This window comes from Bactrocera tryoni, chromosome 5 (assembly GCF_016617805.1).
Source record: "Bactrocera tryoni isolate S06 chromosome 5, CSIRO_BtryS06_freeze2, whole genome shotgun sequence".
Classification (NCBI taxonomy): domain Eukaryota; kingdom Metazoa; phylum Arthropoda; class Insecta; order Diptera; family Tephritidae; genus Bactrocera; species Bactrocera tryoni.
In genome coordinates, this window is record NC_052503.1 from 72,819,660 (window position 1) to 72,830,985 (window position 11,326).

Sequence of the window (11,326 nt, forward strand, 5' to 3'; positions counted from 1 at the left end):
TACTTCTTTACATTCCATATGATAATTTCAGTACTATCGAATGCAAGGAAGAATGGAACTAAACTGGCAATAATAGATTTACAAATACCTTATATATGATAGAATACTCTTTAAATACTATAATAAGAAAATTGTCTGCAACGTTCATCGATCTCGGATTACCAAACACTATTCTAACCAAAAAATATATTCCTATTATTTCAAATAATGTTAATACGACTTTAAAATAAACCATACAAGATCTAAATGGCATAATACAAGACATATGCAGGGTCGTGCTTATGGTTGGTTGCTCTCACTGTTTGCGGGATTGAATAATTCAACTCTTGTTGAATTCTCATAAATATATATTTTAAATGATTTTTTTAATGTTGTCAATATATGAACCAGTTTACTGTTTGTTTCAGTTCCAATTCGGACATTAATTGCCGCGTATACGAATTCGATTTTGAATTCAGTTTTTTAATTCACTTTTAAAAGCTAGAAAAGAAATCGCTTCTAATATATACTATTACAAAAAATATTCTTCAATATTATTTGTAACGGTAAAAACTGAAGTTCCTATAATTAAACTTTGTGAGCAACTTTTATTATGTTCTTACATCACGAGACATTAAACAAATATGGTTAAAAACTCAGTTTGTGTAACATTTTAATATTTGTTTTGATATTTTTAAATTTGCATTATTGCTGTCTTACATTTATAGAGTATGTGATATGTTAAATCACTGAATGTCAATAAAAACATCTGCAAATAAAAATTTTTAATAAAAATAACTTTATCTATCTTTAAAAATTAAACCGACCACTATAGAAAGTTGCGTAATAAGCATATTGTTTATATTTCTTTATTAATTTTTCATCCGACTTATTTCAGTTTTTTTCAATGTTACCAATTTTGATACAAATAATTAAAATTTTTAAAAGCGGTTTTACAAGAATAGTTAAAAAACTTAAAAGTTAAAATAATAAATAATGAACTTTTTGATAGAAGTTTTCTGAATGTCGCCACCATGTTATGTAACTCTTCTTCTTCTTTATTAGCGTAGACACCGCTTACGCGATTATAGCCGAGTTAACAACAGCGCGCCAGCCGTTTCTTCTTTTCGCTGCATGGCGCCAATTGGATATTCCAAGCGAAGCCAGGTCCTTCTCCACTTGGTCCTTCCAACGGAGTGGAGGTCTTCCTCTTCCTCTGCTTCCCCCGGCGGGTACTGCACCGTCGAATACTTATCAGAGCTGGAGTGTTTCGTCCATCCGAGGACAACATGACCCCAGCCAGCGTAGCCGCTGTCTTTTAATTCGCTGAACTATGTCTGATGTCGTCGTATATCTCGTACAGCTCATCGTTCCATCGAATGCGGTACTTCGCCGTGGCACCTAACGCGCAAAGGACCATAAATCTTTCGCAGAACTTTTTTCTCTCGAAAAACTCGCATAGCGTCGACTCATCCGTTGTTGACATCGGCATCGTCCAAGACTCTGCACCATATTCAGCAGGACGGGAATTAATGAGTGACTTATAGAGTTTGGTTTTTGTTTGTCGAGAGAGGACTTTGCTTCTCAATTGCCTACTCAGTCCGAAGTAGCACCTGTTGGTAAGAGTTATCCTGCGTTGGATTTCTAGGCTGACATTGTTGGTGGTGTTTACGCTGGTTCCAAGATAGACGAAATTATCTACGACTTCAGAGTTATGACTGTCAACAGTGACGTGAGAGCCAAGTCGCGAGTGCGACGACTGTTTGTTTGATGACAGGAGATATTTCGTCTTGCCCTCGTTCACTGCCAGACCCATTTTCTGTGCTTCCTTGTCCAGCCTGGAGAAAGCAGAACTAACGGCGGGGTGTTGGAGGCTGATGATATCAATATCATCGGCATACGCCAACAGCTGTACACTCTTATAGAAGATGGTACCTTCTCTATTTAGTTCTGCAGCTCGAACTATTTTCTCCAGAAGCAGGTTGAAAAAGTCGCACGATAGGAAATCGCCTTGTCTGAAACCTCGTTTGGTATCGAACGGCTCGGAGAGGTCCTTCCCGATTTTGATGGAGTTTTTCGTGTTGCTCAGCGTCAGTTTACACAGCCGTATTAGTTTTGCGGGGATACCAAATTCAGACATCGCGGCATAGAGGCAGTTCCTTTTCGTGCTGTCGAAAGCAGCTTTGAAATCGACGAAGAGGTGGTGTGTGTCGATTCTCCTTTCACGGGTCTTTTCCAAGATTTGGCGCATGGTGAATATCTGGTCGGTTGTTGATTTTCCAGGTCTAAAGCCACACTGATAAGGTCCAATCAGTTTGTTGACGGTGGGCTTTAATCTTTCACATAATACGCTCGATAGAACCTTATATGCGATGTTGAGGAGGCTAATCCCACGGTAGTTGGCGCAGATTGTGGGGTCTCCTTTTTTATGGATTGGGCATAGCACACTTAAATAAGGATTAGAGGCTTTATTTATCACACAGTTTCAAAATAGATATCAGGTGGAAGATACAGTAGGATTTGAAGTCGATACGATAAATTAGTAAAGTTGAGAGGTTCGTTGTACTCTCAGCTAGGCCAACTGATCTTAATTGAATGCGCTTTTTACAGGACGTCATTCGATAGAAAGAGAAGAGAGAGTAGTCTGCTGACTGTGTTGAGAACTAAATTATTTGAAAACTTATCCCCCATACCCTTCTAGTGAATACTATATAGATATTTACACGCCTTCTCTACACAACTGCCACCACTGCAATGAGACTCACTCACACACATGCACACATAAAAGAATATAGACAGCGAGGAAACCGCGTTGTAAACATTAAAACCTGGAGTTGGGAACATTTTTTGTGGCATGTGGTTTTTGCATCATTGACAGCCGGTTAATCGCTGCACTATCATACACTCGTGTCTTGCCGTGAATACATACACTTGTGTGGTTGTTGCTACTGTTGTTGCCAGCGCAAGTAATTGTTGTAATAGTTGTGGATGGCAACGATAGACAGGTAATCCAGACATTTAAATGCGCAGTAAAACAATAACAGCAACAACGTACATAGTGTTACACAGGTGAATCGGGTCACAAAAGGGTTAAATGCAATTATTTTTATTTGTTTATCGCTGCTGCTAACCACTACTGACATCATTTCTCGTAGCGTAGCACGGCTGCTGTTGTTGTTTTTGTTGCTTACGGTTAAGCAGCGAGTATGTGTGTGTGCATATATGCCTACCTTTTCGTTTTCTTCCACAACCAACAACAAATTGTATAACAATTTACCGCCCAGCAATTTGTTGTTACGTAATAGTTGTTGTTGTTGTTATTATCCGTATGTTACAGGCATTTTATTTTTATTATAACGAGTTGGTTGTAAAAATTTATTATTATCACATTGTTAAATGTGCGAGATAAATACAAATTAATTGTGTGTGTGCGGCAAAGTGACCGAATCTGTAAATTGCTCGACAAAGCGGCTTATAACTGTACGAGCATGTTGCATAGAATGACAATGCGACCCAATTTAGATGTTAAAATGTAAAATAATAATAATTAACAATAATTGAATTTTATTGCACAGCACTGTAGCACGGTAGATAAGTAGTTATATGTTGATGCTGAGCTACTTAGCATACTTTTAGGCGTCAATAGATTATTTTGTATATTAGTATGCGCACTTTGGTGATACAATAAATGTTTATTGATTTTAATAACAATTTTGATATTTTTTCGAAATGACGGTAAATAAATACTGTATTAAGGAAAGTTTATTAATTTCAAAGAAATATTGGTTTTAATTAAAAAAAATTATTGATTTTAATACAAAAATTAAATTGTGAAATTTTAATTAAAAATTAAATAAACTAAATTAAATTTTAATAAAAAAATTAATTCAATCCTTAGTTTTAAAATTTTGATAGTAAAAAAAAAATAAAAATTTTGAAATTAAAAATGTTAAAAAAAAACTTAACTATATTCTGTATCAAATCAAGTTTGTGAAGTTTATTTATTTAATTATTAAATTCAAATTTATAACTTTTTGATAGACATTCTAAAATATTGATAGTAAAAAAATAAAAAAAAAAATAAAAATTTTCAAATTAAAAATATTAAAGAAAAATTAAATACTTTCTGTATGAAAATAAATTTGTAAAGTTTATTTATTTAATTAATTTATTTAATTTTAAATTAATATTTATAATTTTAATTTAATATTTATAACTTTTTGATAAAGATTCTAAAATTTTTTTTTCGAAATTAAAAAAAAAAAACATTTTGTCAATAAAATCTTCCGATCTTATTAAAGAAAAAAATTAAATAAAAATTTTGTATTATAATTTTAATAAAAATTTGATATTATTGATAACTTGTTAGTAATTTTTTAACTATAACTTTCATAAGAATCATTTTCTTTCAAACTTTTAACATAAGTTTTTTTGAAACAAGGTTTTGATTTTAAAGAGAAAAAAAATTGAAAATTTTCCGAATTCAAACATTTTTTTTTTTAAATAATTAAAAAAAATCGACAATTGTTTTTATTCAGAAAAAAATAATTTGATTAAAATATTAAAATTCTTTAATGAAATTTTTTTAAATAAAAAAATTTTTGTTGATTTTTTTGTAATTAACAAATTATTAAAAAAAACATTTTATAATTATTTTTTTTTAATTTTGTTTTTTTTTTTTGCAATTTCAAATTTTATAAGTTTTAATAACTATTTTATAATTTTTTATTTCTTATTTTTTTGTCAAAGTAAAAAAGAAAGTTTATTATTTTTAATAAATACTTTTAAGAAACTTTTTTTTTATTTTTCGAAAAAAATTTTATAAAAAATTGTGCATATGTATATAAAATAATAATATAAAATATTTTTCGATTTCAAAAAAATTTAATAAAAAAAATTGATAATGTTAATTTTTTTTAGTTTCAAATTTAACGCGTTTCAATAATAATTATAAAAATGTATTTATTATTTTTTTGACAAAATAAAAAAAAATAGTTACTGAAAAAATAAAAGTTTTTTATTTTTAATAGTTATTTTTAACTTAACAAACTTTATTTTGTTTTGTCAAGAAATTTTCAGTAAAATATATTTTCATAACGGTTTTTTAAAAAACATTTTTTTATTTCAACACATTTCAATCAGTAAAACTACTATTTTTGTTGTGTTAAATATTTTATTTTTATGTAAATACAATATACATATTTTTTACACTTATAACTACATATACATACACATATATACATATATATGTATATATATACATACATATATAAATGAGTATTTTTTCGTTAAATTATTCAACATATATATTTTTTTCTTTTTTTTCTTTTTTTTATTTCGGTCGCTTTGGCTCGCCCGCCGTCACCTTACTGCCGCCATATAGCTGCTTCGATGTTGGTATATCGCTAATAAAGAAGTTGGCTGGTATATAGTGGAAGATTTTCTTCAACACATCCAATAGAATATCTTCGATAGTTTGTGTAATAACGTTGTAAAGAGCATCGGCCAGCATGCGCCAGTTGTCGTTGAAGAACTTATTGGTACTGTCCTCTGTGGGGGAAATATTTTTTTATTATTTTTGAGTTTTTAATTATAAAAAGTTAATATTCCGAAAAATTAAAAAAAAAATTATACATTATAAAGTTTTTTTTATAATTTAATTTTGTATTTTTAGATATTTTAAATTAAATTTCAAAACAGTTAATATTTCGAAAAAAAAACTAATAATAATTTAGCTTGATACTTTTAGAATTTTCAAAAATTTTTGAGTTTATACAATTATATTTCGGATTTGAATAAAAAAAGTTGGAAATATTTTTTTGTTTTTTATATACATACATATATTTAATTAATTTTGATTGCTTATGTTTTTTCTATATTTTAGAATTTTGAAATACGTTTTTTTAGTAATTAATATCTCGAAAAAATCAAAAATATAATAAAAAAATATTAAATTTGATATTTTTAGCATAATAAAAAATTGAGTTAAAAAAATATTTTTCCGAATTTCAAAAATATTTTCGAAATTTTTTTCCTATATAAGTTTTTATATATTTTTTTAAGTATGTTTTTTTTGATTGTGTTTTTTTTTAATTAATAACTCACCCAGTTGCTTATTTCCATTAAAGAGATTTGAAAAATATGACTTCAAACCGTCGATTTTGAAGTCCACACGACAATCTGTCACATTATAGAAGGTAAAGCCGCCTTTTTCGTAGAGTTGAGTCTTCGAGTTCATAATGACCGTCATATTTTCTTAGAAATAAATGTTTAAGTAAAGTATGAGTGGAAAAATTTTTATCTTACATAAACAGATTTAATAAAAAAAATTTGATGTGGTACCAGAAGTGTTGAAAAACACTATGTAGAAAACAAAAGATGCCAAATTATGCGCAAAATAGGATTATTTTTAAATTTGTGTGGGAAAAGTTTTTTTTTGAGAAAGAGGAGCAAGGCAATGAAATTTTTAATTTTGAAATCTCTTATTTCCGAAAAAAAAAAATGAATAGAAATATATATAATTTACTCTACGACAAGCATATTGAAAAGCTCACCCGCTTCTAAGAACACTTCGCCATGTCCATTTAACGGTATTAATAATATGCGCCCGAAGAGACTATAATCGCCTTGTAATTTCATTTCCGGCAGCATAAAAGTAGTCTTCCAACTGTAGTCTTTGGGATAAACCCTTTTTAAAAGCAAAAAAGGTGTAATAATAAAAATATGTATTTAATGAAAAGTAATTAACTAAAATTCAGTAATTTAATCTTACTTAATTAACATAATTAAGTAAAATATATTTTAATTTTGCTTTACTTAATTATTTTTCCTTGTAATTTACGTTATTGATATAATTCAACAAAATTAATTAATTTTTAAAAGAAAAAAAGTTGTAATAATAAAAATATGTATTTAATGAAAAGTAATTAACTAAAATTCAGTAATTTAATCATACTTAATTAACATAATTAAGTAAAATATATTTTAATTTTGCTTTACTTAATTATTTTTCCTTGTAATTTACGTTATTGATATAATTTAACAAAATTAATTTTATTTAATTAAAATCAATTTCGCTTAATTAACATAATTAATTAAAAAAGGTAATTAATAATTAATAGCAAATAATATTAATAAATTGCTAATATCATTTTACAAAGAACTGCTTTTCATAATTACTTTAATTTTTTTATTTTCAATAATTCATTTCATCTCACTTAATTAACTATAAGTAATTCTACTTAATTAACATAATTTTATTAAATTGATCTTAATTAATTTTAACTTTGATTAATTAAATATGTAATTAATTACATTAATTAAATTTTAGTTATTTAAGTAAGTAATTAATTTTAATAAATTGTTAATATTTATTTATTTTATTAAATATTGTTTTTCATTATTACTATAATTTTTTTCTTCAATACTTAGTTTACTCTCACTTAATTAACACAATTAATTACAATTAATTTTACTCAAAAAACATATTTTATCATAGTTCATAAAATTGTTTTTACTTGATTGAACTAAGTCTCATTTAATAACAATTAATTCAAACTAAAGAGGTAATTAATTATTTTGATTAAGTTAATAATTAATTCGAATAATTTGCATGTAATTGTTTTTCATAATAACTATAATTTTTAAAATAGGTAATTAATTGTAATATTTGTTTATGCGAGTAATTAATTGTTGTAATTCAATAATTGGTTATAATTAAGAAAACTAAAATGAAACTAATCAATTAATAAAATACTTAAATAAACTGAAGTTATTTAAATAAAATTGATTATACTTATTTAGGTAATTAGTTATTCTTTTCATAAATATTATAATTTTTTTATCTTCTTAATTAATTATAATTAATTTTACTTAATTAAAATTAAATCTTAATTATTTTAATTTAGTAAGTAATTAATTTTAATAAATTATTAATATTTATTTATGTCATAATACTTGTATATATATATTAATTAATTATCAAAATTATTTAACCATTGTAATTAATTATTATAATTAACAATTTATAAATACTAAGTACTTAAAATGCAATTAATTAAAATTAAGAGTTTAAAACAAAATGTTTAACCAATTAATCACTAAAAAAGTTACCCCCTTCTCACTTACATACTCTCCAGCACATTCGTATGCCCAAAACCATTGATTTTCACATTGCCCAACTCCACTTTTAGATTGATCGCATTGCTGTTGCCTTGCGTAATGCGTATCCGGTTCAGATAGAATGGATCGAAGCTTTTGATACTATTCAAGCCGGGTATGCCTGCAAAGCAGCGTAAACCAAATAAATCAGAAAATAATTACAAGCCAGCGCAACAAATTGCAAGTGGCATGCAACGCTGGTAAATTTCCACTGTTATCTCGTTACTTACCGTCATTTAATTTATCGAATAGTTGTTGTATGCTATGCGTAGAACAGTTTAGAAAATTTTTGTCAGCTATCTGACATTGTCTGATATAATCTGCTGTGGAAGATTAGAAGAGTTGGTGTATTTTGTGATTCAAGCAAATGTGTACAAAATGATCATTACATGCACAAACATGTTATATACACATATATATTTTGTTTTTTATTTTTAAATTTTTTTTAATGTTAGGGGTTTTTCTGGTTAACAAGGGAAAATTTGATCTTATGGTGCTTTAGTAATAAAGGTGGAAATCTGCTGCTTATGAAAGGGAAGCGAATAACAGTGAATGCTGCTGAAAGTCTCTTTGTTATACAGTCTAAAAAATTGCAAGCTTTCTTATAACTTATCTATACTTAAATATAGACGTAAATTTAGCCACGCCAGTAGAGTAAAATAACGGAAAACTTTCAAAGTGTGATCCACAGCTAAGAAGGCCTGATATTTTTTAAATATTTCGTGGTTTTTGGTAATGCCAGTGCTCCAGTGCCATCGTGAGTATATCTAGTCCATAGAGAACGGACTTTGCTTATTTATGGACTTAAAATGAAGCTGCTGACTTTCTCTCCAAGAAGTTGCAAATTTGTCGGAATAAGTCCAAGCAAAAACTTGGCTGAGTGACGAACTTCCGGACACTGTCTCAGGGAAATCAAGCATCAAGGAGTGGTATGCTAAGTTCACACGTGGTGAAAGGAGCACCGAAGACTGTAAACGCGATGGAAGATTTCGGGATATCAACTGAACGTGCACATCATTATAATATTAACCAATATTTTGGTATGAGAAAGCTTTTTGCAAAGCTCACTTTTGACCAAACACAGCGAAGAACTGATGATTCGGAACAGTGTTTGGAGATGTTCGAGCGAAATAAACTCGAGATTTTGCATCGACATGTGAGAATGGATTAAACATGGCTATATTTTTTTAGTCGAAAATTTAATCGACTCTCATCCGATGAACCCGCGCCAAACCATGGAAAAGCGCTCTGTATTTTGGGATGCGCTTAAAATTTTCAAGAGTAGTCCTACTCACGAGCTGAAAGCCGCGACGAGCTCATCGAACGCACCAGCAGATAGGATCGAGTTCATGTCGGTTGCGGTTGGAAGGAATGATCGCAGCTTCCTGTAGTATACATAGGCCCCAACTGAGCTTTATCGGTTGAAATAATTTGTATTGGCCACCTTAAAAAAGGAAGTACCAGCAATATCGACCATTAGATAATATTATTGGACCGTTCGAAGTACCAAATCACCGAAAAATGGCTGCTTTTGAAGAAAAAGGCAATGCTGTTTCACTAAGGCAATTCACCGTGTCGCATGTCAGTGACAGTAACTGAGCTTCGCATAACTACCGCATTCACCGACTTCTCCATATCTGGCCCCAGCAACTATTTTCTTTTCTCAAATATCAAAAAATCGCTCGCTTGGAAGAAATTTCCGTTCAAGGAAGAAGTGATAGCCAAAACTGAGGTCTGTTATGAAGCACAGGGGAAATCATACTACAAAAATGGTATCGAAAAGTTGTAGGGTTGTTAAAATTCCTAAGTTCTTTCAAGGAATGGAATTCATTGAAAAAAAAAATTCGAATGACTTTAGTGTATATTTTGAGTATGAAACGTGTTCTTGCTCGACTCGTTCTGATAAAGTTTAATTTTTTTTTGGAAAAAAGTACCGTAAACAGGTCATTTTGGGTATGCTTGATCGTGCGAATTCCGATCACACATCCATGGAGAGTATTATAACTGTCTATTGGGTTTTTCGATTCGGTATGACAGACGATAAAGAATTAGTTCTATTTTGCCGTATTGAGGCGTTTACGTGAGAACATCCGTCGAAAACGGCCGGAATTGTGGAAGAACACACGGTGATAATGCACCGACGTATCGAGTAACGATTGGGTCCGAACGCAATAAGTACCATAGATCAACTACTGTATTCACCAGGCTTGGCTCCGTGTGATTTTTTCGTGAGTTTTAGAGCTTTGGAACAAATCAAAATGGATTTTTGTGAACTTATGTATGTCCATTACTTCTGCTAAAATTGTCTTGAGAATATTTCGAATGGCGAATATATTTGGGTATACTGAGGAAGATCCACAAGTCAAGAGTAAGGCAAGGTTTACTTATACTTAAGGATAAATTACAATAATTTTTTTGTTAAATCGACTCAGTCCTATACTTTCCGGATATACCCCGTATATATGTAATATTTTGTGCAATTTTATATGTGATCTTATTTTTGACTTATATAATATCTTAGTAATATTTTATTTCTAGTTTTTATTTTATTTTAATTTTTTATTTTTTTTTAGTTCACTTTTATTTTTTACTTTATATTCTCATACACATTTCACTTCTTAAAATTTGTTTGCCGTTATTTCACTTCTTCATTCAAAGACACTTACGCGGCTCTGTAAGAAATTTTTCATCATCGGCTCTAACGGTATTAATATAGCACATTAAAAATAAGCAGAAACACAAAATTTGCGACATTTTGGAGTTATTTAAAAGCACTTAAACGGTACTTATACGAATGCGTAGTACTCAAGTCTGTGTTCAGCAAAGCAGACGAAGTAATTGCATATTTACTTTTAAACTCAAAAAACAATTTTTTATTGCTTACTAATGAAAAACTTTAAGTAAATATTATTTTAGTATATTTTTTGCCACTTGAACACCGTTAGAACAACCGAAAACCGTCGCGCCGCGCTTACAAACACCGACTGAACAGCCAATAGCTGCCCGGCAAACACCAGCTACCAACGTTACTTGGGCCAAGCAGCAAAGTTTTGGAAAAGTTTTACGAAAATAATGCTTTATTGCAACTGTTTGTGGTGTTGTTTTTGTTATGCTTGTTATCATAGTCGATTGCAAACTCGATACAAAGTCCGTTGACGCGACCACCGATGTTTGGCTAACTCGCCAT

General features: G+C 29.4%; 1 protein-coding gene across 1 annotated transcript; it reads right to left on the bottom strand.

Annotated features, from left to right (window-relative positions):
* Positions 1–5,311: 5,311 nt before the first annotated feature.
* LOC120778886 (circadian clock-controlled protein daywake) lies at positions 5,312–10,893 on the bottom strand. The gene is made up of 6 exons (XM_040110931.1): positions 10,806–10,893; positions 8,370–8,462; positions 8,107–8,260; positions 6,534–6,667; positions 6,085–6,234; positions 5,312–5,529 (listed from the first exon to the last, which is right to left on the bottom strand). The coding sequence occupies exons 1-6, from the start codon at positions 10,891–10,893 to the stop codon at positions 5,312–5,314; spliced, it is 837 nt and encodes a 278-aa protein (XP_039966865.1).
* Positions 10,894–11,326: the final 433 nt, after the last annotated feature.

Excerpts from the sequence above, each read along its gene's own strand:
- LOC120778886 (XM_040110931.1), bottom strand. The coding sequence starts at position 10,893 with ATGTCGCAAATTTTGTGTTTCTGCTTATTTTTAATGTGCTATATTAAT. Across the intron at positions 8,261-8,369 it reads ATTCGATAAATTAAATGACG|GCATACCCGGCTTGAATAGT; the intron begins GTAAGTAACGAG and ends GCTGCTTTGCAG. Across the intron at positions 6,235-6,533 it reads CGAAGTGTTCTTAGAAGCGG|AAAATATGACGGTCATTATG; the intron begins GTGAGCTTTTCA and ends TTTATTTCTAAG.